Genomic DNA, 27,538 nt, shown 5'->3' on the forward strand with positions numbered 1-27,538 from the left:
ACACACACACACACACACACGCATAAAATATCCTTTGCTGCTAATGGGAAGATGCAGCGGCTTTCCTCTCTAAGACTATATGTCAGAATTACCAAATGTTTGACATCCAATAACTGATGATAAATAAATCAATGCGTTCTAGTGGTGTCGTTAAACAAAACAAACATTTTTTTTACTCCTACTGTTTTGTTTATTTCTATAAATATGTATTTATCATGCATATTAATTTGTTCAACATACTTTAGTGGAGTAAACGAAAGAAAAAGAAATGTTTTATTTAACGACGCACTCAACACATTTTATTTACGGTTATATGACGTCGGACATATTATGGTTAAGGACCATGCAGATATTGAGAGAGGAAACCCGCATTCGCCACTTCATGGGCTACTCTTTTTTCGATTAACAGCAAGGGATCGTTTATATGCACCATCTCACAGACAGGGTAGTACATACTACGGCCTTTGATATATCAGTCGTGGTGCACTGGATGGAACGAGAAATAACGGAGTAAACGATTCATCAAACTCTAAAAGCATTACAATTTCAATCATGTTTGGCCGGTTATTTAGTCATTAAAGCATTTTTTTTTTTCGCTCACCCCCTCCCCACCTGTCTTTTCCTTGTACAGTGTAATAGATTCAGTAAGTGATAAGAGAAAACCCGCTACATGTTTCCTAATTCAGCAACAGATCTTTTATATGGACTTCCCCAAAGACAGGAAAGCACATACCACGGCCTTTGTCCAGTTGTGGTACACTGGCTGGAACGAGAAAAACCCAACCAGCTGAATGGATGGTAGCAATAACTGTGCACTTTAAACACACAACACACACACACACAGTAGAATATATAGTGCTGCGTCCATCGTATACGACTATTATTTAAGTCACTAACATCATTCAAATTGCTCCATTAAAAAGAAACTAACAATTCCCTTTGATCTTGGAAAACTAGGAACGCTTTGCTGTATATACATGTGTATACAACTATTTCTCGGCATACCACGCACATGCTATTGACACTGTATATAATCACATACACCTTTGGAATATAGCAAGTCACATTTCAGTAGAAATGAATAATTTATTATAATACACTTTTTTGAAGGCTAATCATGCATAACAGTCTGTAGGGGGTCTTCGTGGTGTCGGGTCAGTGTCGGGTCGAGGATCTTTTTAATGGGGTTCGGTGCAGTGCTGTACCTAAAGGGAGACAAGGGGTCTCTAGCTCTACCCCTAGAACAGTTTTTAAAAAGTTCCTTTAAAAAAAGAAAAAAAAAAAAAAAAAGCCATTTTTGTTTTGTCTACCTGTAGAAGATTTTACATTACTGCGCACCCGGTGTTAATCCGGATATAATCTTGTACATGTATTTGTGTCAAACTGTTGTCATGCTTGCATGAACTACCAGAGCCGTTTTAATTATTAAAATTACATCAGTGACTATATTAAATATATTTCTGATCGCTCTAGTGTTTGTAATAGACCAAACGTCATTTTATGTCCTAATATACAGTTTTTCGTAGCACAAATTTATTGAGATACCAAATCCAGTTTGGGCTACTTACAAACATTAAGACGAAAACAAACTGAATATATACATACACTGATATTCTAGACAAGAAAATTTATTCACTGTGTAATTTTAATCGTTAAAAGATTTTATTAGCCGGAAACATCTTACAATAACATTAAATTCTCTGTAAGTAATGTTATCGTTTCGATCAATTCAAGCAATGATAACAAAATATTATTGACAGATTCAAATTATGATAGAATGAAATGGAACTCTGCAAAAACGAACCAACCAAATTATATTCAAATGAGAAGCAATGGGTACTGAAAAAAAGCAAATGAAAATGGAACAGAATGATGAAACACTAAGAACAATATCAATAAATGAATGTTTCACGACCCCAATAACAGAAACAAACACATCAGCCATCGGGTGTGAAACAAATTTTTTTTATAGGATCTTCTCCCGCTGACAAAATAAAACTGTTGAACTAAAACGGGTACTTAATCGTATGCAATGACAGCTTAATTTAGAATTTGCTGCAACTATGTCTATGTTACGTTTCTTGTCTAAGAGCCACTGGCGTAATTAGAATTTTGTAGGTTGGGAGAGGGCATTGGAAGGGACCAACCACACTGTTTGTTTACATTCGTGTAACGGAACGACAGGAAAATGTAAAAGGTAGTGGGGGGAGAAAGAAATGTGTGGCCAAGATGCTCCCCTTCCGGCTACGCCAATGCTGTGAGCTAAATCTGAAAACCCAAAACCACCCATAAAATATTTCCAACTAGTCTGTCGCACATGTATATTTCCATTAGTGAAGCACAATGCTATATGAGTGTACGATTCAACTAACCAGCGTATATATTGGCTCGATTGCGTTCAGATTACAAAGCTCATTTATCGAACGCATACCGGCCGAAACACGTTTGTTTCGATCAAAAGCCGATCAAGTCTTTTCTTTTCTTTTATGATGTACTGGATCCATTCCGTGTTTGGATTATTCGCTTATAAAGTCTTTGGAACATATGATTTAATTTTCTGTGTCATAAGAATTATATCGAAGTGTCTGCTAAGACAAATGTCATGTTGAAGTCGACACCTGATTAACGAAACAAATGTGATTGAATACGAAAAAAAAACCGGCATGGCGATGAATGGAACATATCGCCACCCTTTTACTACGCTTATCAGATCGATGGACTGGATATGATCTGGGGTTTGTTATTTCAACAGCAGTGTCAGATCAAATGATCTGAGTTTTGTTATTTCAACAACATGGTTCGATCCGACGAAAACAGCCGGTTAAACCGCAGTCTTCTGGTCGTCCTGGGTGAAGGACTTCTTCGAATGGCGGCTCATGAATGGACGGTGTGTACTCGCCGTCAAGACGACAGGCGTTACACGCGGCCGGTAATAAGCAGACGGTAATAGCAAATAAGCAGACGACAGAAAAAGACTTCTTTTTTTTTTCAGGAGTACCAACAGTCAATGTGATTGTGTGTCGCAAAACAGCAGCTGTCAAAGCAAACACAGATTTGTCGACAGGAAGGTTGTGACATTTGGTGTTTTCAGACTTTAAAAGGAAAAGTTGTCACAAAAGGTGTGGAAGTACAGATTTACGACAAAATGCGTACTGGAATACCGAGAGTGAGTTTGTAGCGGTGTTATGTACAGCAGCGATATTGGGAACAAGTTGGATATGACAAATAGAAGGCAAGAAAGTTGGATATGACAAATTGAAGACAAGAAAGTTGGATATAACAAATTGAAGGCAAGAAAGTTGGATACGACAAATTGAAGGCAAGAAAGTTGGATATGACAAATTGAAGGCAAGAAAGTTGGATATGACAAATTGAAGGCAAGAAAGTTGGATATGACAAATTGAAGTCAAGAAAGTTAGATATGACAAATTGAAGACAAGAAAGTTGGATATGAGAAATTGAAGGCAAGAAAGTTGGATATGACAAATTCAAGGCAAATAAGTTGATGTGGTAAATTCATGGCAAGCAACTTGGATGTGACAAATTCAAGGCAAGCAACTTGGATGTATCAAAGTCAAAGAAAACAAACATGACAAATCCAAGGCAAGCAACTTGGGTAAGTTGTGGTTAAAACGTAGCTCTAGTTAAACAAACAGACATTATTATTTACTATTGTTTACCATATGAATGTGTGTATCTGGACATACCAATGTCTGTAGTGGTTCAATATGGATTTCAGCATACAGAAAGAAAGAAAGACATGTTTTATTTAACGACGCACTCAACACATTTTATTTACGGTTATATGGCGTCAAACATAAGGTTAAGGACCACACAGATAATGAGAGAGGAAACCCGCTGTCGCCACTTCATGGGCTACTCTTTTCGATTAGCAGCAAGGGATCTTTTATATGCACCATCCCACAGACAGGGTAGTACCTACCGCGGTCTTTGATTTACCAGTCGTGGTGCACTGGCCGGAACGAGAAATAGCCCAATGGGCCCACCGACGGGGATCGATCCCAGACCGACCGCACAGCGAGCGAGCGCTGTACCATTGGGCTTCGTCCCATCCCTAGCATACAGAAAGTCTGTATGTAACTTTCGTAACACCTTTTTCAAAATTTTATAACTGTTATACACATAGAATATTCTCTTTAAAGTAGGCCTAGGTTTAGAAAGTCATTACTTCTACATTTCTGGCGTTATTAGGAAAGAAAACCGTTCTGAAGTTATTAACCAAATTCTCCATTTTTATTATTGTACTGGGGAAAAAAGAAAAAGAAATAAATAGAAAACCGTGTATTAAAATGAAAGCGAATCATTTATGTGTAAAAAAAAACCCACAACAACAAACAAAAACAAACAAACAAACAAAATCAAACAAAATACAAAAACCCCAAAACAACACCATTGGCCTTGTCGGGAGCGTATCTAGTGGAGACAGGAGAGGGCATCTTCCACAAGCATACCAAACAATACGAAAGCGTGCTTTATTTAAGTTTAAAAGTGCCCTTTTTATCTTGCTGGGAGAGAAAAAATCCCTACATTATTGTGATCTGATTATTTTCTCTCCCACCCCCATCCCTGCCCCTGTTATTTTATTTACGCAAAGTACGACCCTGCCTTCTTAACGAAACTTTACAAAGACTGCACGTGTTTTTAAAAGCGATCAGTATCTACACACCCCAGGCATTTGGTTGTCAATATGGCGTACACACTGACAGGCAACTAAATCGACCATTTAGCTACCCGAGCTTTTAGACTGGGGTCAGTCAATAAGTCAAAACTAATCGGTTTACTGTTATTCAGGTTAATATATAAACGCTTATAGAGAATCGCCATGGGTTTTCTACCAAAGTCTGACACGTGTATGTCATAACGTGACAGCGTCCTTGGACCGAACTTAAATATACGGATTTTGAACACAATAGGGGTTCCACGTGTCTATGTCCGATCTTGGTTCAAACACGCCTGTTGTGGACATGTTATCTGGTTAAGCTAGTGTTTTTAAGTCAGAATAAATATAGCAAGTTATAAACTGTTGGAGAGAAAGGAAAGAAGGAAATGTTTTATTTAACGATGCACTCAACACATTTTATTTACGGTTATATGGCGTCGCACCACAAAGATATTGAGAGAGGAAACCCGCTATCGCCACTTCATGGGCTACTCATTTCGATTAGCAGCAAGGGATATTTCATATGCACCATCCCACAGAGCGGATAACACATACCACGGTCTTTGATATACCAGTTGTGGTGCACTGGCTGGAGCGAGAAATAGCCCAATAGGCCCACCGACAGGGATCTATCCCAGACCGACCGAGCATCGAGCGAACGCTTTACCACTGGGCTACGTCACGCCACCTGGTGGACAGAAACAAGGTATTACGGAAAGTATGACAGCAAAGAGTAATAGCTACCAATACACCAACGGATCTGTGTTAAACTTTGGACTATCAACACTAAAGGGCATCGAGACTGGAGGGCACGACGGTTGGGCTGACTGGGGGGTCCTGGTGGGGGGGGGGGGGGTATTCCACCAGAAATAGGTTAGGTGCCATAGGGTGTAGGCGGTTTCGGCCGTAGGGGGAGCTAGATTTGTCCGGGTGCCTGTCTCCCTCCCCCTTCGGGTCTCCCCCCTGTTTGGTCACACTGAAGTTCCCAATATGATTGGTGCCCTTTTGTTCCTTCCCCACCCACCAAATAAACTTCCTGTGGCGGGTGCCCAAAATCCCGGTAAAGAATCTCCTCTCCAACTCCTAGGACTAAATGATACAAAAAATTTAATTTGTTCTTTTATTTTAGAACTGCCCGATATAAAATGCGTCAAATTTTTGTAAATTTCTTCATTTTATATTTGAATTTGTTTGGGAATGCGCCAACAAATTATAAAGCCCCCATCCCCCTTTTTAGTTAAAGTCAAAATTATCCTGATAAATTTCTGCCCCGGATTGGGCCCCTGGCCTCTCAGAGGCCGAACCCTGCGGCGGACATGCTCGAAACCTCTGTGGTACATGAGCATGTTAAAACATTACGCACGCACGCTACCAATACCCTGATCCATGACGTTATGACGTTAGTCGTGTTACTCAAACTCAGTCGCACATAACTGGCATTCAATTGTATATTATACTCTTCAAAAAAAGTAGGGGAACTCTAATAAAAATTTACAATTGTCAAAATTGTAAGGTATTTTAGCTGTGGGGAATGGTTATATGATAATAGTGAATTAATTGGGCAAACATTACAACCGGTAGTTCAGTATTACAGTAGGATATATAACCACTAAAGATCTTGCAGGACGATTGGGGTCAGAAGTGAAATTTGAAAGTTGACGTTTTTTTATCAGTAAATCGCAAATGCAAACAATAAAAATGACTAAAAACAAAACAATAATAACTGTGTGATCAACAGAATGAAAAAGATTGATAGAAATAATGTTCCACAGTGATTTATTGACCTTCCTGGAAATTGTCAAAATCGAGAATGATACCCCACGCACGTGTACGGGGCAACTTCGTGATGCATGTGCAAACTATGGAATGTGTTTTGGTGTGTTGATAAACAGACCAGAACGTTCTTTACTGTGATGTCTGTGGTCAAAACGTATGTTCTGTCTAACATTAATATTTCAGGTTCCCCTACTTTTTTTTAAGAGTATACATCTTTGTCATGTACAGCGAAGGGACGGAACGTAGCCCTGTGGTAAAGCAGCTCTTTATCCACCACTATCACCTCCATGATCATTTGTGAAACAGCCATAATCCATTCGTTTCAACTGGTCTTTCGTGCTTATATCCGATTAAGGTCCAAGCACGTTGTCCTGGGTACAAACCTCAGCTATCTAGGCTGTCTGTCCAAAACAGTGGGTTATTAGTTGTTAGTGAGAGACAAATCGGTGTACTGGTTTACCCACTGAGTCGTTAAAACTCGCTCTGGGTGGGAGCCGATAACGGGCTGCGAACCCAGTACCTACCAGCCTTATGTTCGATGGCTTAACCACGACACCACCGAGGCCGGTAGTCATAATCAAAAACCTAGATCTCCCAGCAACTCTCCAAAGCCCGGTGTAAACTATACACCTAAATAGATCAGCTTCCTGGTAAACAGCAACAGCAATATAGTCACACGAGATTCCACGGATAGATCTTGTGAGTCAGAGAGAATGATACACATATTTTCTATTGTTGGTGTAATCCACGGGAATAACGATATATTCTGATAACAATCCTTTAAGCTTTCTTTGGAGGTCTCAGGCACAAATGTAATAACGATATACGTCAAAAGAAAAGAAAAAAATATTTTGTTCACAAATTCTGATTATCTTGTTTTTCAAGTGGGAAAGAACGTTATATTGTTTGTGGGTCAAGCATAAGCGTACGAGACAGAGGGCAGGGGGCAGTGCTGGAGTAAAACCTCAAATTCGGGAATAAATGATACAGATATTCAGGCAAAATGTGCTAACCTGACACCTTTTCACCATGTATTTCCATTATTCTACCCTCAAAAGTGGTTGAAAACAATGTAAAAATGCGTGGTGATTCGTTTACAACCCTGTATCAGGGGCGGATTATGAGGGGTTTTCCAGTTGCATGTTTGTATACCCGTACTGATAAAACTTTAAAAGGTTCAGACACAAAACTTATTAAGAGCCGATTTCATATGTCTGGGTTTCAAAACACCGGGTTATATCAAAACCTAGGTTTAACACTGGTTTACGAAAAACGCCGGAAAAACCTGACCAAGACATACACCCGTGGTTCATTTCACATGTGTGTCATGTCATGTCATAGGGTTTTACGTGCACATTCAGAACAAGCTGTTGTAGCGCACGCCTGTCGTGGGCACAAGAGCCGGCCTTGGCCGGCTCCTCCGTCCATGACAGGAAAGGTGGGGGGAGGGGAGAGGAGGGACCGCCTGCACTGGCAGGTGTAAGGGAGCACCAGCAGTCCGATCAAATCGGTAGCAGGCGGGTGGGGGTGGTGGTGGTGCTATGTAATTTGAATGGAGCAGTTAATGCCAAAGAGAAAGGGTGCGCAATTTTGATTGAGGGAATTTGGCGCAATTTTGAACGGTCGGTCGAAAGGTAAATGGCCGAGCTAATATAGGTTTTGATATTAGTGAATCGAGAGTAGCTCGACATGTGTGTGTTTTACCCGTGTTTACAAAGCAACGCTTTTTACATGGGTTATCCGCAGATATGGAAAGGGACATAATCGAGGGATAGCTTACACGTCATCACTTTGTAGTTGAAACTCGTTACCGGTATTTATTAGCATAGGCGTACGAGATGCATAGCTGTTGGTAATAATGCAAATATGAATAAACGTTGTTACCCAGAATCGAGCATTTCCCTTTAATTCGACTAAAAACAAGCCTGTAACCCCCCCCCACCCACCCCACCCCCCAAAAAATAAAATAAATAAAAATAAATAATAATAATAATAATAATAATTATTATTATTATTATTATTATTATAACAATAAAATAAATAAATAAAATTGGACCCTGAGGGCACCGAGAAAACTTTTTGTCAAATTTTCAAGCCTATAGGCCTATATCGCCTTTTGTTCCCTTTATTAAAACGAAACAAACACGAAAGCATGTCATTATAAGACTGCAGTCTGTGATAGACGTTTAAAGAATTTGCGTTCATGACTCTGTTTTAGTGTTAAATTTATAAACAAAATGTCATTTTAATGCAATTCATTGTATGTATTTTTAGCAGAAAAAAGATGACTTGTGTTTTTGAAAATTATCTGTAAACGATATTATATATTTTTTTTTAAGTTTCTATACATGTCCGTGCATGTGCATCTAAAATAAAGGCGTTTAGAGACAAAAACAGCTGATGTAATAGATAGAATAACAAACTCTGTACAAGTTATTATTAAATTTATGTCCCTCATGAATTAATTTTCATTTGTCACTCGCTAAAGCTCGTGACAACTAAAAAATATTTCACTCAGGACATAAATTTAATAATAACTGGAATCTCGTTTATTATCCTTTTTATATCTCAGGCGCTTTGTTGTTCGTTCCCCACGACAATGGTGAATAATTGTTGTGTGAAGGGGCGGATCTAATTATACAGTCGTGCTAACAAACAAAAAAGATGAAAAAAGGCATCTTGTTTAAAATGGGGGTCGAACCTCCGACACCCCTACCTCCTCCACCCTTTATCCGCTACTATAGTGCGTTCAAATTGTCTCTAAAATACATTCACATTTCATGGCTCCGCTATACTGACATAAAACACGATTCTGCTTCTGAAATTATTCATGACGAAAAATTACTTTGAGCAAACCCAGCGAAAAACTACCTATACAATTGTAACCCAGTGTTAAACTAGGGTTATTGAAAATCAGACATGTGAAATGCACAGTAAACATGACCCAGGGTTTAACACAGGTTTAACCCATAGGTTTCCATAACCCACCGATAACCCAGACATATGAAATCGGCCCTAAGGGTCGAATTTACGAAACCTGGGCTGCGTTCAGCCAGACAAAGCAGAAAAACTTTCGCTAATGAGGCGCTGCGAAACGTTCGCTGGCTGAACGTATGCCTGTTTTACTTAAATACTGTAACTCATATTTTAACTACACTTGTTATTTGCATTTGCAAGACTGTATAAAGTCTAGAGTCTAGACTTTAATATTTTATAAGAACTTGTTCAGAAATACTTAACTGAGATAAGACGGTAGAAAGTAATTTTATTCCACTACTGATTGTAAAAATAAAAATAAAATCACCAGGAGTGGAGATTTCATTAATAGATATTTGAGTCAGAAAAAATGATACACATATTCAAATTGATCAACAAAACATAGTGGATATGTTTGCTTTACTATTGTTAATTCAGAGAGAAACAAATTGGCTTTATTTGATCTCAGTATGTTTTACTAATGGCGAAGAGTATATAAAACGGCGCGTGTGACGTTTACTGTTTGTTTACACAAAATACTTTGTGTGTTGATTTCAAGTATTAAATTCCTTTCGAGGGGATCTGAACACACACACACACACACACACACACACACAAACACACACACAGAGACACATACACAGACATATACACACATGCGCACACACAGACACACACACACACACACACAGACACACATACATACGTACACACACAGACACACAAACACACAAACATACACAGACAGAAAGACACACACACACACACATACACAGACAGATACATACACACACATACATACACAGACAGATACACACACAGAGACAGACAGATACACACAGATACACACACACAGACCGACGGATACACACACAGACAGATACACACACACACACAGACAGATATATACACACACACACACACATACAAACACACAGACACACACAGACATATACACACAGACAGATACACACACACACAGAGATAGATACACACACACACAGACAGATACACACACAGCCAGACAGATACACATACATACAGACAGACATACACACACACACACACAGACACACACATGCACACAGACAGACACACAGACAGACACACACACATACACACACACACACAAACACACAGACACGCACAGACATATACACACATACAGATACACACATACAGATACACACACACACAGATAGATACACACACACACAGATAGATACACACACAGACAGATACACACACCGACAGATACACACACAGACAGACAGACAGATACACACAGACAGACAGACAGACAGATACACACACACACACAGACACAGACATGCACAGACAGACACACAGACACACACATACAAACACACAGACAGATACACACACACACACACACACACACAGAGAGAGAGAGAGAGAGAGAGAGAGAGAGAGAGAGAGAGAGACAGACAGACAGACAGAGAGAGAGAGAGAGAGAGACAGATACACACACATACACAGAGAGAGACAGATACACACACACACACACACACACACACTCGCACACGCGCACACTCGCCCTGTTTTCGCACTTATTTTAAAGTGAATTCACCTCTAATAGACAACTTCCATTACAGTAGTTGTATGTAGACCCCCCCCTGTAAAAAAAATCGGGATCTGCGCATGATAATTTAACATTATCCATATTCCGATCAACCCACTAGATACAAAAATACCGGGAGTCTTATCCACACACCCACACTACAATGGGCTTTTGTTGTTTTTTAAATAGCTGTTACACAGTAAACCTTTTTTTTCTACTGTTCATTATTAACTCTGCAATTATAAAAACTTCAGTGACAAAGTTTGTTAACAATATAACCACATACGCTTGAATAACAGGCGGACAATACATAGCGTGTGTCTGAACTTAAAGTATTATGTGACGAGCGATCATATTACATTTTAAAGCATCGATCACACATTTACCCTTGGTACATAGCAGACAGTTTAGAATTACTGACAGAACATAAAGTGATTCTCCTTGCGGTTAATTTACTCCTTAAGGTTCGTTTTCACAGAGTGAATTATGTTAACGGTTTTCTGTATGGAACCAAACTGTGTTATAAAAAAAAACCCAGATCGGCCTCGGTGGTTTCATGGTTAGACCATCGGACATAAAGCTGGTAGGTACAGGGTTCGCAGCTCGATACCGGCTCCCATTCAGGGCGAGTTTTAACAACTCAAATGGATAGGTGTAAGACCACTACACCCTCTTCTCTCTCACTAACCACTAACAACTAACAACTAACCTTCTGTCATGGACAGACAGCCCAAATAGCTGAGGTGTGTGTCCAGGACAGCGTGCTTGAACCTTAATTAGATATAAGCACGAAAATAAGCTGATATGAAATGAATGACATAAACATTTTATTTTAAAGTACTTCAAAGAAATATTTTTTATTTAAAAAATTTTTTTTACGTAATTTGTGTCTTTGGCTAGCCTGCGGTTCTCCCTTTGTTGTTTTAATCTGTTGATCGATCAGCCGTGTATCTGTTTTAATTGTTCTAACCGGTCACTCTAAAACCATGTTCGGATAAACAGTGTGATAAATTACGCGTTACCTTCTTGTGAACCGTCCAGTCTCCACCCCATGCTATCCCAGAGAAGTAGGGTAGTGAAACCCATTCCTCTCACAACTTCCAACGCCTATGGTGTTTTGTTTTTGCCGTCGTTGTTGTTATTGTTGTTTTTTTTGGATCGAGGTTGGGGGAATGGGAGGGGGGCACTGAATGACAATTGTTTAGCTTTGGCGAAATTTATCAATAATACAAAGTGGAAATGTTTACTTTACTATTGTTAATTCAGAGAGAAACATTTTTTTTTTTTTTCATGTTATATGATCTCAGTATGTTTTACTAATGGCGAGGAGTATATAAAATGGCGCGTGTGGCGTTTACTGTTTGTTTACACAAAAGACTTTGTGTGTTGATTTCACTTGTTAAATTCATTGTTGTAGCTGACCCACAGTAATATATCACGAAGTCCTAAGTGTACAGTCTACTTCAAAACTGTTCTCCAGTTCGTTAAAGACGGGTATGATATGTAACGTTTTACAGGTATGTACTTCAAATTATGTTTATTTACTAGTACTATGTCTATTCACATTAAAGTGGTAAACACTCGTATTGCTGCATATACAATACCATAGATATTCAACATTCCTAAGTGGTTTGGGTTTTAAAATATGTCACTTGACATTATAGACAAGACAAGGACGGAACGTAGCCCAGTGATGTAGCTCTCGCCTGATGCGCGATCGGTTTATGGTCGATCCCCGTCGGTGGCCCATTGGGATATTTCTCGTTCCAGGCAGTGCACCACGACTGGTATATCAAAGGTCGTAAAGGTATGTGTTAGTCTGTCTCTGGGATGGTGCATATATAAAAAAAAAATCTCTTGCTACTAATGGAAAAATTAACCGAGTTTTCTCCTTTAGACTGTCATAATTACCATTATGTATGACATCCAACAGTCGATAATTAATAAACCAATGTGCTCTAGTGGTGTCGTTAAAGAAGACAAACTGTAACTTTATAGACAAGCCAAGACGATGGCTAGGCCTGACATTATAGTTCAATACTGAAAACAGTAATTGAAATGTTCAGTGTCAGAGCTAGCATAGGCGTATGGGCTTCCATGTTTTGGGGGGGGGGGGGGGGGGGGGGGCGAATCAAACGAATATGCCCGAATCTGAATAACAACATTTATTCATAGTAATTAGCATTAGGCCTACAGCCAAACGTGCAAACGAATCACTGCTCATATGTACACGGATTACAACCAATATTATGGGTAGAATGATGGAAATATATGGTGAAAAGGTTTTAGGCCAGCTCATGTTTTTTGGAATATCTATATCGTTTTTGTTTGGGGGTTTTTGCCCGATTCTGAGGATTTGATTTAGCCATGAGACGTTCTGCCGGTGGGGGGGGGGGGGGGGGGGGGGGGTCAGAGGGGATCTTTTAGCGATATGCTTCTTCTTTTGCTTTGAAATGTTTTTTGTTTTTTTAAAGTTACTAACTCAGCGAACCCCTTTTAGGGTGTATACTACCAAATCAAATCCCATAGACGACAATAGTAACATATGTGGCTAAAACTCCTACCTGCAACGTATCAACCGACATAAATGCCACGGATATAAATACTACCACCCCTCACACTTAAAGTGAATCAGAAAAAAATGGGGGTCAAGCTGCTCGTTTCTGAGATAACGGGTAGCGTCTATCACTACCCTAGTTCCGCACAAAATTCGAGTACTTTTTTTTACAGGTACCCCATACATGTTTCAAGCACAAGGCTACTTGACACATTGGTACTAGATGAAATAAAATTGCATTTTTTTTTAACCCAGATAAAACTATTATTTTTTACAACCAACACACTCACATTTATAACCAATCACAGGACTTGTGGTGTTCACTTCTCTATCAAAAGTACGGTGCACCTCCAACTTTGACCCAGCCGGAAGTTATTTGGTCTAGTACTACCTATAACGCTGCCTGGTTACAAACACGTGAGGGAATATATAAGTTTGTTTTTCTTTCTTTTTAAAATTGATCCCTGTAGATGGACCCATTGGGTTATTTCTCGTTCCAGCCACTGCGCCAATGAAAGAAGGAAATGTTTTAATTAACGACGCACTCAGCACATTTTATTTACAGTTATATAGCGTCGGCACTGGCGGGAACGAGAAATAGCCCACTGGGCCCACCGACGGGAAGCCAGTGCACCACAACTGGTATATCAAAGGCTGTGGTATGTGCTATCATATCTGTGGGGTGGTGCATATAAAAGATCATTTGCTACTAATAGAAGAATGTAAAGGGTTTCCTCTCTAAGACTGTTACACAGTCCCCTCTCCCCTCTCCGCGATTCCTAGGTACCTAAATGTGCTGTAATGTTGTCGTTAAACAAACAATTTTTACAAGAGATTGCGTGGTAGTTGTTGGGGTTTTTTTTTTACCTGAAAAGGTCATAATTAACGGTAAATGAGCTGTGACTAAAATGCAAATCATGTTTGTCATCTCAAGTTTTCTTTGCATTAGTTTCACTCGAGCATTAAGTTCATGTTGTACAGTATATTTGTTTCAATATACTCTAGTGGTGTCGTTAAAGAGAACACATTTGTACAAGACCTCGCGTGGCAGTTTCTATTATTTCTCTGAGTAAGTGATAAAATCATAGCTAACGGTAAACGAGCTATGACTAAAATGCAGATCGTGTTTGTTATGTGTGTATTTGATTACGAGAGACTAATGGGCGTTTGGACAGTTCAACAAGCCTTTGACGTCTAACCGTAAAATGAACCTTAACAAGTTACACATAATAATAATTAAAAGGTGACAGACGTAAAAAAAAAAATGTACTGGAGGTGTTATCGGTATTTAGTAATTTAATTTAATTGTAATTTTAACATACACAGTACAGTAGTAGTTTACTCTTAAGGAAGAACTATTTTAACGTTATTATTTTCTTCAACAAGTCTTGTCGATTGTAAAAAAAAAAAATTAAAGGAGGAAAGTCGCCATTTTGCAGTGTGATTTCTGGACATTATTTCAATTATGTATTTTTTACTAAGTAATTAATCAATTGTATCAATAGTCTTTCCTTTTCTGTGTCATCTGCCTTGGAGGCGGACTGACTGACTGACTGACTGACAAACTGACTCTCTCTCTCTCTCTCTCTCTCTCTCTCTCTCTCTCTCTCTCTCTCTCTCTCTCTCTCTCTCTCTCTCTCTCTCTCTTCTCTCTCTCTCTCTCTCTCTCTCTCTGTCTCTCTCTCGGGGCGAGACGTAGCCCAGTGGTAAAGCGCTTGGTTCATGCGCGGTCGGTCTGGGATCGATCCCCTCGGTGGACCCATTGGGCTAATCGAAAAGAGTAGCCCATGAGGTGGCGACAGCGGGTTTTTTCCTTCAATATCTGTGTGGTCCATAACCATATGTCTGACGTCATATAACCGTAAATAAAATGTGTTGAGTGCGTCGCTAAATAAACGATTTTCTTCCTTCCCATTTCTCGTCCAAGCCAGTGCATATCAAATTTGGTATATCAAATGTCGTGGTATGTGCTATCCTGTATGTTGGATGGTGCATATAAAAGATCCCTTGCTACTAATGAAAAAAAGGTAGCGGGTTTCCTCTCTAAGACTGTATGTCAAAATTACCAAAATGTTTGACATCCAATAGTCGATGATTAATAAATAAATGTGTTCTAGTGGTGTCGTTAAACAAAAACAAACAAACTTTCTCTCAGACGATGGTCCAAGATAGACATGCTTGAACCTTTTATTAATGTATTCGTGATATCCTCAACTGATCGATTGGCCAATGTTATATAACTTTATATGGACGTGTATTTTATACTCTTCAAAAAAGTAGGGGAACTCTAATAAGAATTTACACTTGTCAAAATTGTAAGATATATTAGCTGTGGGGAATGCTTATATGATAATAGTTAAATAATTAATTAATTGGGCAAACATTACAACCGGTAGTTCAGTATTATAGTAGGTTTTATGACCACCAAAGATCTTGAAGGACGAAATAATGTTCCACAGTGATTAATGGATCTTCCTGTAAATTGTCAAAATTGAGAATGACATCCCACGCACGTGTACGGGGCAGCTGCGTGATACATGTGCAAACTATGGAATGTGTTTCGGTGTGTTGATAAACAGACCTGAACGTTCTTTACTAAGATGTCTGTGGTCAAAACGTACCCCTACTTTTTTTGAAGAGTATATATACATTATGCCGTATTAAAAGTTAAAAACTTCTGATATCATTTGTCTGTGTTTTCGTCTCGAAATTCCATTTGCACTGGTTACGCAGTATGTTTGTATACTGTAATGGGAAAACGGTGCGGCTAGTCAATAAGAAATAGCAGACGTGTGGTATTTGAACCTAGGGCGTGTCGTTATTAACTATACACCTGTAATCCCTACGACAAATAAAGCATACAAGTGAATATGAATATGAGCCTGAATATCATATAATGTCGAAGCAATCGTCCGTGGAGGTAGGCGTAGGGCCATGGATTGAATACGTTCTAGGGGGGGGGGGGGGGGAGATACGGCGCCAAGCTGTGGCAAGCAAGGTAAAAAGTAAAGTTTGTTTTATTTAACGACGCCACTAGAGCACATTGATTTTTGTATCTTATCATCGGCTATTGGACGTCAGACATATGGTCATTCTGACACTGTTTGTTTTTTTAGAGGAAACCCGCTGTTGCCACATATGCTACTCTTTTACGACAGGCAGTAAGGGATCTTTTATTTGCGCTTCCCACGGGCAGGATAGCACAAACCATGGCCTTTGTTGAACCAGTTATGGATCACTGGTCGGTGCAAGTGGTTTACACCTACCCATTGAGCCTTGCGGAGCACTCACTCAGGGTTTGGAGTCGGTATCTGGATTAAAATCCCCATGCCTCGACCACAACGCCACCGAGGCCTGTCAGCAAGGTAAACGAAAATGGAAAATACAGGGTACTGGGCTGTGTTTGTCGTCTTCACGGTCACACAGACGGACAGCCAGACAGACATTTTTAAGTCCCACCTTATGTACACAATTAATCCAGTATAATTTAAGATACAGGTACAGGTACAGTATAAAAATACATACATACAGGAAATGTGAGGTACTGTAGGTTCTTACAGTAAAACATAACCGTGGCTAACTGCCTTCGTTTCATCAGGGGCGGATCCAGGAAATATTTAATAGAGATCAAAAAAGGCACTTCAATATTTAGGACCCCCCCCCCTCCTGTTCCCCCTCCCGCCCCTCCCCCTCCGGATCCGCTTCTGATTCATTTCAACTTTTCTTATACACCGATTTGAGAGAAAACAGTGTTGTATCAATATCACTCGGCAATATCCAACAAATGGTGATCTCTTTGAAGCATATGATTGGCTGCTCCATTGGTGATGACCTTAATGTCAAATCTGTCTACAGGAATTAACTCCGATTGCTAATGATAACATATTTACTGAACTTTTTTCTCTCGTTCCAACCAGTGCACCACAGCTGATCAAAGGTCTTGGTATGTGCGTAATCCAATTTGTGCCCTCCCCCCCCCCCCCCCCCCCACACCTACCCACACACACATACACTTTTTGGCACCTTCCTACGCCCGTGAATAGCCAATGATAAATAAATCAATATGCTCTAGTGGTGCTGTTAAACTACACAAAAGTTAACTTTGGGAAGGGGGCGCAGTCGTATACTCTTATGTGGGTATGCAATTGTAGGAAATGTACAATGGTGGTGTTTGTTAGATACCTTTTATAGATCTTAAAACGCATTGTTTTTGACCGTTGGATACGCTTTGAAACAACTCCCTTTAAGAAAAATCGTATCTAACGACCACTCACGTAGTATTCTCTATGCCTCATAATTAACACGTGATGATATTAAGGCTATTGACCGAAACCTGTAAAGAGGCTCTTAATAAGCTTAGTTATTGACCATAGCCAAAACATAATAATTATAGACGTATTCCCAACTACCCCACCCTTTATGTGTCCCTATTATAATATCGCCGTGAGAGTGTTAATAATTGTATATGATCCCTGATTTGGCGGTGTGCCATATGATAATAATATTGCCCTAGATTGTGACATAAAGACTTTGTCTTGCTTTGAGGATTAAGTGGACAATGGTCGTTTCCTTGACACGAGTGGCATAATGACTTCAGAGGGAGAAATTAATTCATCATTAGTGAAAAGGGTTTTTTTCTTCTCTCAATAAGTAATTGATTGTGGTATTATCTTGTTTCTATTTCAGGAGGCTGTTTGGCCTGCACCGAAACCATAACGAGGAATTTGTTCCAAGCATGTTTAGCTATCGCCAATACAAGTCATTTTGATTGATATCAGATCTTTACAGTCATTGCCTCTTTGTGTTGGTTTTCTACCTGAGAAAAATAACCTTAAGAGTGAAAAATACTGTAAGGTCAGATACAGTATTTCCCAGTGTTAGTGTTAGAGTGATCCTTATTTCTTTCCATCAGTATATGTTCTTCAAGAATGTATACATTTCGATATGCTTATTGTTATCAGTGGCGTAGGAAGGTGCCACACTTGTACACTAGTATAAAGCAAATATAAAGCAAAATATCTTTGCCCCCCTTGCTCCCCCCCCCCCCCCCCGCTTCCTACGCCAGTGGTTATTATATTATGGTTGCTGCTGCAGCTGTTGTTGATGGGTTTTTTATTGCTGCTGTTGTTGCTTTTGTTGTTGATATATCATTGTTATCTTTATTTTGTGTTTTTACAGAGCCAAAAAACTAACATCAAGTGATGGATTGGCTGTTGTTAACAGTCATGCAATGAACGAAAGGAGACCGACATATCCAGGCGGAATGACCTTCACCTTGTTTATTATCCTTCCCACAGACGACGTCTGCTCTCTGCGAAACCTCGCGTCTGGCGTCATGATCCGCGAAGTAAGATGTCGTCTGGAACTGGCGTCAGGATTGCCCGCGCAGATCTATCGTCTGACGTCACCAGACGGCCAGTATCAGCACGAGGAGCACAGACTCGTTCTCGACCACAACGTCTGGGACGGCTACATTCTGAGGGCGAAACTCTTCGACAGTTGGGTGGATCTGTTTCACTGGGTGGTGCAGGGAGACGTCGATCAGGTTTATCAAGACGGCGGAATATGTTTCAAAACTGGCAGGCGAATGTCGACGAATGAAGAGCAAGTCAATGCGGAGGAAGTGATTCGCGAGAGGGCTCTCGTAGCACTGTTTCTGGCCAGCTTCTATGGACTGGTTCAGATGTGTGAAATGCTCATTAATACAGGTGAGAGTGCTTAACAATAATAATGATTAGTAGTACTCATGTAAATGCGCTTTTATTTGGCAGTAACTACCGATGGTTAAGTAGGTACCGAGTTAGTTTTAACGGTTCATTGGGAAGATAGTTTTAAAATGTGTGAGGTTTTATTAAACATACTGTCCTGGACTGAAGAGCTGGCAGTACGCAGAATTTGCGCCCATGACAGGCCTGCACAGTAACAGCTTGCTCTGACCTTGACCTTGTCATTAAACACATGTTTCTTTTCTCTCTCCTTGGCTCCTTGTTAGTTGTGTAATCAGTTGAGCATATATTGTTTTTATATCTAGCTATATCCAACAAAATGAAACCAAATATTATAGTACATAATGCTAGTTAACTAGTAATTTGGTGAACGTATTAAACAGCGTCTGGTCAAATGATTTATACCAACTGAACAACGATGGCTATGATACGTAATGAAGATTATAACGGTGCATCCTTGTTCTTCTTCTGCGTTCAAGCTATAATTGATGATGCTTTAGATTTGGAGTCCGGTTGTGGTGATAAAAACTCTGTTTCTGTCAAGTCTTCTTTGGAACCCCAAAGCTTGACAGCCAGTGTTGCTCCGTTCGGCCGGTGCTTTCTCCTGGCTTCATCGTAGAGGGAGCAGAATTGCAGGATGTGCTCTGGGGACTGTGGTCCGTTTGTTCATGTCAAACAGGGCGGTGCATCCAAGTAGGCCTACTGACTTTCATTCTGCGTTGTAATGGCTCTGTGAAAAATAATAAGGCCACTACACGGACTTCTCTCTTCAGACGCGTGTACAGAGGGATTGTACACCCCTGCTCCAAGCGAATTGTCTTTGTTTTAATTTATTTTGAAAGGGGGATTAACGCAATCCCCCTTGAAACTTCGCTCACCACAATCTAGACCTCCCCTCCCCACCCCCCACCCCCCGAACAATTTCCTGCGCACGCGCTTGTTCTTCCGTACTAACCTTAAACCACTAACAAGATGTGTGTGTGTGTGTGTGTGTGTGTGTGTGTGTGTGTGTATGACAGAGAGAGAGACAGGAAGACAGACACACAGGGAGAGAAACAGAGAGAGAAACAGGAAGGAAATACTTTATTTAACGACGCACTCAACACATTTTATTTACTGTTATATGGCTTCGGGGGAGAGAAACTGAGACACAGAGAGAGTTGTGTGTTCAGGACAGCGTGCATTATCCATGATTGAATATGAGCACAACAAACACAATTATAACGACCCAACAGTACATACATTATGTATCCACGGGCGTCTTTTCACTTAGTTATCAGTTAAACAGTATGTGCTATCCTGTCTATCGGATGGTGCATATAAAAGATCCCTTGCTATAAATGGACAAATGCAGCGGGTTTCCTCTCTTAGACTATATGTCAAAATTATCAAATGTTTGACATTCAATAGCCGATGATTCATAAATCAATGTGCTCTAGTGGTGTCGTTAAACAAAACAAACAAACAAACAGTTAAAGAGATTAACCGCAACATAATATGTTATGTTATATGTTTTAGGTGTGAATGTAAACGAACAGACGGCATTCGAAAACCGTGCCCTCCACGCAGCTTGTTGCAAAGACCACGAAAGGATCGTGGACGTTCTGATCCAACACGGCGGCACTCTGGCGTGTAAAAACTCGATGGGAGACACCCCGATGGACGTCGCTAAGAAGAGCTTCTCTAAACACTGCGTCAGGAAGTTGCGAATGCTTCAGCTTAACATCTGTCCTCCTAATGGATGCATCCGCGCGAATCGCTCAAGTTCTGGAGTCTTCAGGAAAACAAACCGTTCTTTCGAACCACGCCCTCCATCCTTGCAGCGTCCTCACACGAGTGGTAACTCCACGATAAAGAAAAGACACACAACACTACCGGTGAGGTCGTCCCCGCCAAAGGATACAGCATCTGTATTTTCCACTTGCCCATCCCACGAGTGTTTCATGTGGGATACCGATAACCACAGAACTAGAGCTGCCAGTGCGTCTAGATTTCGTTTGGCAAATGCATCTTCGTCAGAAGTACCTTCAGGACGTGCTTCTGCTGCAGTAGCAATAAGGAGTGTTTCTCCTACCATATCTATAGGAGGTGCTTCTGCAGCTGTTTCTAGATTAAGCAATGCTCCCGAAAAGCTAAATATCAAGTGGGGAGGCGCCGAGACTCGTGTGGCAACCAATGTTATCAGTAGACAACAACCTGGAAGGAAGCCTTTCAGACATCCACATCATTCCATTCTCAAGAACAGGACAGTGAATTGTGTTGTTCCTGTTGAAACCTCAGCGAATGGTAATTGTGGTGGTGGTGGTGATGATGGTCGTGCAGATAGTCTCAAAAGTCAACAGTTTCAGAACGATTCTGAATGCCACTTGTCAGTGTTATCTGCACCTGAGATGGCAAATGACTCGTCTGCCGTGAGCGGAAGTGACGCAAGAAGCGTAGAAAGTGCACCCGACCTCCAACAGGCTGAAGACTTAATATCGCGTCCACCTCACATGGATCGTGCTAGATCCTCAAGACTGTCTGGTAGAAGACGGTAATTTCTTCTTTTTGTTATCTGCTGTACTATTTCATTTGTTTATTTGATCGCTGTGTGTGTGTGTGTGTGTGTGTGTGTGTGTGTGTATGTGTGGTGTGTGTGTGTGTGTGTATGTGTGGTGTGTGTGTGTGTATGTGTGTGTATATGTGTGGTGTGTGCATGTGCATGTGCGTGCATACGTGTTTGGTGTGTGTGCAATAGCAAAAGCATCGTATACACATGGGCAAAATTTAGTTGGTTTAAAATAACAGAAAATAAATAAATAAATAAATAATAAAAACATTGTTTCTGTTGGACGGTCGGTGTGCCTGTCAATCAATACGGCGGAATCGTCAGTGTATCCTAAGTCGTATACATCCCAGTGGTTGTGTATGTACAGGATTTAATGGCTTCAGTACGAAATTAATGTTAACCGCTCCATTTAACATGGCAACAAAACACACGATCACAATGCAGTGAATATATTTGTATTATCAGAATCAAGAAAAGGACATCATAAATTAGTATAATGTCACTGGATCCGATCCTATTTCTTTATATTGGTGGACACGTTTCCTTTCAAATATTGTATACTTACACATGTATGTCTACCTTATTTGTTTGTTTGTTTGTTTCATTTCAGAACCAAGCTACTAGTCTCAAGACAGAAGGAAAACGAGTCATGGAAAACAATGAAACGCAGAATAACTTTAGCAGCCAACCAGAAGAAATTCGAGAGAGACTTATTTCCAAACAGAATGAACTTATCCTTTGAGCAATGGCTGGAGCACAAAAGAAGGGAGGAAAAACGAGACAGCAGAGAAAGCGATTCTGATGACAGCGAAAGCGAAACTGAAAGTGAGAGGGAAGCCAGAAATGCGCAAGCGTTTGCTGAGTGGATGAAGCGACAGAGAGAAAGACCTAAACATGGGCCTGATTACGTCACTGTTACTGAACTTTATCGAAGAAAAACGAGACCGTTGGAAGGATTAATACGAACGGATGCTGAACTTCAAAACAACGCATATATCGCAGATCCGAGCACAAACCTGAAAGCCTACAAACAATGGCGTGAGCAGTATCGTCAGGACAAAGCCAGGGACAAGGAATTGGCAGATTTGAACTCCAAGAAGAAGAAAGTGGAAGAAAAGAGGCAGCAACTTCTGGCAATGGCCATCTCATACGAGGAGTGGATGGAACACAACGAAGAACGCAAACAGCTCATGAAGGAGATTCTGCAGGCCAGCATGGAGGAACTGAACAAGATTGAGGAAGACAAACTGAAACGTCGAGCTCCACGCCAGATGTCGTTCCAGGAATGGAGGGAGAAGAAGAAACAGTACGACCCGAGGGGGAAGACGTCGTCCCAGGAGATGGATGCTCCACAGCAAGTTCAGGTGACCAGAAGCAGCGCGGCAGTGTCCTACGATGTTTGGATCAAGAGAAAAAACGAAGAGCAGAGATCGTTGCAGAAGAAACAGCAGACAGTGAGACAGAATCCGTCTAACAAGCACAGTGGCTTCCAGGGCTGGGCTCGGGGAAACAACCAGGAGCAAGTGACGCAGATGCAAGTAGAAGTCAAACGAGAAAGGAGTATGGTCAAAACGTTGAGAGACAAACGTGCGTATATTGTGTCATCCTGTTAAATAGAGTGACAGTTATTTCTGTTTAATAGGAAGTGCGATTTTCAAAGTTGATATCGTAGAAACTATGAATAGCAACAGTTACTGGAGCATATGCTGAACAACATCAAATAAAAATGATCAAAACGTTGAGAGACAAACGTCTGTATACTGTATCATCTTGCTAAATAGAGTGACAGTTATTTCTGTTTAATATGATATGTTATTTTCAAAGTTCATATCGTAGAAACCACGGATAACAAGTTACTAGTGCAGATGCACAATAACATTAAACGAGAAGTAGTGTGATCAAAATTGTGAGAGACAAACGCACGTATACTGTATCATACTCTTTTATTTCTGGTTAATATGATGTGCGATTTCCAAATATGGTATACGGTTCGGTTAACTATTACAGTGCCCATAACCTACAATAGGTTCCGGCACGTCCATCCCAAATCCGGTTTCTGTTATGATCAGGGACCTGACTCGGGACAGAAAAGTGCTGGTATAACACCTGGCGCAGATGCACGTAAATATTAAACGAAAACGAAGAAGGATTAACGCTTTACGAAACACTAATACTATACAGGTTGTATTTAATAGACTACAGGAAGAAAACGATTCTAGGATATTTTAAACTGTTGCTCACAAGAGTCGATTAGTCTCCAACACGACTGGTATATCAAAGGTTGTGGTATGTACTATTCTGTCTGTGGAAAGGTACATATAAAAGATCCCTTGCTACTAATGGAAAAATGTAGCGGGTTTCCTCTCTGAGACTATATGTCATAATGACTAAATGTTTGACATCCAAGATCCGATGGTTAATAAATCAATGTGCTTTATGTGAATCTTTATTTGCATTGCATTGCATTAACAAACTAGATGCTTCATAATGACAATAATGTGCCTAATAATCACAGACAAGACTACCCTAGCGTAATACTCACAGGTAGCAGGACGTTGTTACCTCAGATTTTGAAGTACTATTCACGCACGAAGTTTGAATAAAGATTGGAAGTTGTATATTGTGACGTCGCATTAAGTTTCGAGCATGTGCGTGATATGTGGGTGTATTTTTGGAGCCACTAGCAAAAAACAAATCAGTGACTGGAAGGTGGTTTTAAAAAGTGGTATTCTAGAATAAAAAATGGGACCCTGTTTTACGAAGCGATCTTGGCGCTAAGGAAGGAAATGTTTTATTTAACGACGCACTGAACACATTTTATGTATGGTTATATGGCGTCGGACATATGGTTAAGGACCACACAGATATTGAGAGAGGAAACCCGCTGTTGCCACTTCATGGGCTACTCTTTCCGATTAGCTGCAAGGCATCTTTTATATGCACCATCCAACAAACAGGATAGTACATACCACGACCTTTGTTACACCAGTTATGGAGCACTGGCTGGAACGAGAAATAGCCCAATGGGCCCACCGACGAGGATCGATCCTAGATCCTAGATCGATCGCGCATCAGGCGAGCGATGTACCACTGAGCTACGTCCCGCCCCTGGCGCTAAGATCACACTAAGTGCACTACTACATTATACACTTAAGGCGATCTTGGCACTAAGTGAGGTTCGTAAAGCAGGGCCCAGCTGGTTTTTGGCCCATTCTGTGGACCAAGTATCGCAATTACGTTGATGTACCAAAATAATTTATATTATGCCACCATTAACCCCACCCCACCTCACCACCACCACCCCCATCCCCAGTGTAAATGATATATCCAGCACTACCTGCTCATACTGTGTTATTATACTTTACCTCATATGCCATTTAAAGGGTCTGAGCGAAATAAAGAACCAAATTACGTTACATACCCAATAATTTATCACACTGTGCCATGGAGTTGTTAAACAAGCAACCATTCTCTTTGAAACGCCATAGCTTACAATCAGTTCTGAACGCAGATCCTAAGTCCAAAACAACGCAGGAAAGGGACAGACATTTTCGCATTGGTTTAAGCTCAATAAAGTGTGTTTTTTAAAGTTAAATGTTTGAATCTGTTATAAAAACCAGAGGCTTTAACAGTTGGGACATTTGATAGAGCCTTTCCGAGCCCAGTCTTAATGTTTTTTAAAGACGAGGGCCCCGTTTTACGAAGCAATTTTAGCGCTAAGATCACACTAAGTGCACTACTACATTATATACTTAAGGCGATCTTGACACTAAGTGAGGTTCGTAAAGCAGGGCCCAGCTGGTTTTTGGCCCATTCTGTGGACCAAGTATCGCAATTACGTTGATGTACCAAAATAATTTATATTATGCCACCATTAACCCCACCCCACCTCACCACCACCACCCCCATCCCCAGTGTAAATGATATATCCAGCACTACCTGCTCATACTGTGTTATTATACTTTACCTCATATGCCATTTAAAGGGTCTGAGCGAAATAAAGAACCAAATTACGTTACATACCCAATAATTTATCACACTGTGCCATGGAGTTGTTAAACAAGCAACCATTCTCTTTGAAACGCCATAGCTTACAATCAGTTCTGAACGCAGATCCTAAGTCCAAAACAACGCAGGAAAGGGACAGACATTTTCGCATTGGTTTAAGCTCAATAAAGTGTGTTTTTTAAAGTTAAATGTTTGAATCTGTTATAAAAACCAGAGGCTTTAACAGTTGGGACATTTGATAGAGCCTTTCCGAGCCCAGTCTTAATGTTTTTTAAAGACGAGGGCCCCGTTTTACGAAGCAATTTTAGCGCTAAGATCACTTTAAGTGCATAAGAACGTTGTGCACTTTAGATGATCTTAGCGCTAAGGTCGCTTTGTAAAAGAAATCACAGGGACCTAGAAAATGTGGCAAGCAAAGAAAGCTGATGTGGACTTTATAGACAAAGATCATGTGTCGTCTTGTTCCAACAAGATCTAGTTCTTGTAACTAGAGCGATCATGAGTGGGCTCGGGTTAAGTTACTGTGTCGGTAACACATAATGATCCATTGAAACCTGACAAAGCCAAGACCAAAACACTGATACATGTATAGTAGCAACAGGCAGCACGTTATGTATAAAGTGTATTATTGTTATAATATGGTGTGTTGGCAGCCATTGTATTGGCGCACACGATATCTCTCTCTCTCTCTCTCTCTCTCTCTCTCTCTCTCTCTCATATATATCGTAATGTAATGAATACCAAATAGTAATAAAACAATAATATAAATAATAATAAAATAAAGTGTAGATGTACAAGAAACTGAAGTTTTTGTTGTTTTATGTTTACATTTCGAATAATAAGGCATAATACTGTGCGTACTTGGTATCGTAAGTCTGTTTACAGTACAACAATTACGAAGCAAATTAGAATATAAAAAAACCCGAATGTATGGCTGGTGGTGATTTGGTCATGTAGATGTACTTTTAACTATAATAAACCCAAATATGTATATAGGATGGATTCAACATGACCGATTTTCATTTTTTGTACACGCAACTTCGTATACAAACTACACTGGTTATCTGTGATGTTTGTTCAGGACATCGTTGTGTGTTGTATCATATGTGCATATAAAAGATCCATTCAGATTTTTAGTAGTAACCGGTCTCATGTTGTTGTGGTTAAGCCATCGGACATATGGCTGGCAGGTACTGGGAAACCAAACGACAACCTGACCCCCACCTTCACTAATGACGAAAAACACGTCTGATTTATACTGGTGGGGAAAAAAAAGGTTCTTCAGGTTACAAGATGTACATGAAGCCCAGATGTAAAGTGCTCGCTTGATGCGTTGTCGGTTAGGGATTGATCCCTATCAGTGGGCCCATTGGGCTATTTCTCGCTCTAGCCAGTGCACCACGATTGGTATATCAAAGGCCGTGGTATGTGCTATCCGATATATGGGATGGTGCATATAAAAGATCCCTTGCTGCTAATCGAAAAGAGTAGCCCATGAAGCGGCGACAGCGGGTTTTATTCCTCAATATCTGTGAGGTCCTTAACCATATGTCCGACGCCATATAACCGTAAATAAAATGTGTTGAGTGCGTCGTTAAATAAAACATTTTCTTCCTTACCACTTGCGTACAATCGTGCACACACCTACTATGCGTTCACCCCACACACTACATAATATACACCG

General features: G+C 40.3%; 1 protein-coding gene across 1 annotated transcript; it reads left to right on the forward strand.

Annotated features, from left to right (window-relative positions):
- The first annotated feature begins 3,067 nt into the window (after positions 1-3,067).
- LOC121388756 lies at positions 3,068-24,719 on the forward strand. Its single transcript, XM_041520249.1, has 4 exons — positions 3,068-3,616; positions 18,751-19,280; positions 20,817-21,831; positions 22,457-24,719. Exons 2-4 carry the CDS (start codon positions 18,803-18,805, stop codon positions 23,457-23,459), a joined length of 2,496 nt encoding a protein of 831 aa, XP_041376183.1. The 5' UTR covers positions 3,068-3,616; positions 18,751-18,802; the 3' UTR covers positions 23,460-24,719.
- Positions 24,720-27,538: the final 2,819 nt, after the last annotated feature.

The sequence above is a fragment of the Gigantopelta aegis genome, chromosome 14 (assembly GCF_016097555.1).
Source record: "Gigantopelta aegis isolate Gae_Host chromosome 14, Gae_host_genome, whole genome shotgun sequence".
Classification (NCBI taxonomy): Eukaryota; Metazoa; Mollusca; class Gastropoda; order Neomphalida; family Peltospiridae; genus Gigantopelta; species Gigantopelta aegis.

Bases quoted from the DNA above. Each gene is read 5' to 3' on its own strand.
- LOC121388756 (XM_041520249.1), top strand. From the start codon at position 18,803: ATGAACGAAAGGAGACCGACATATCCAGGCGGAATGACCTTCACCTTG. The intron at 19,281-20,816 runs GTGAGAGTGCTT...TATATGTTTTAG, and splicing joins TGAAATGCTCATTAATACAG to GTGTGAATGTAAACGAACAG. The intron at 21,832-22,456 runs GTAATTTCTTCT...GTTTCATTTCAG, and splicing joins AGACTGTCTGGTAGAAGACG to AACCAAGCTACTAGTCTCAA.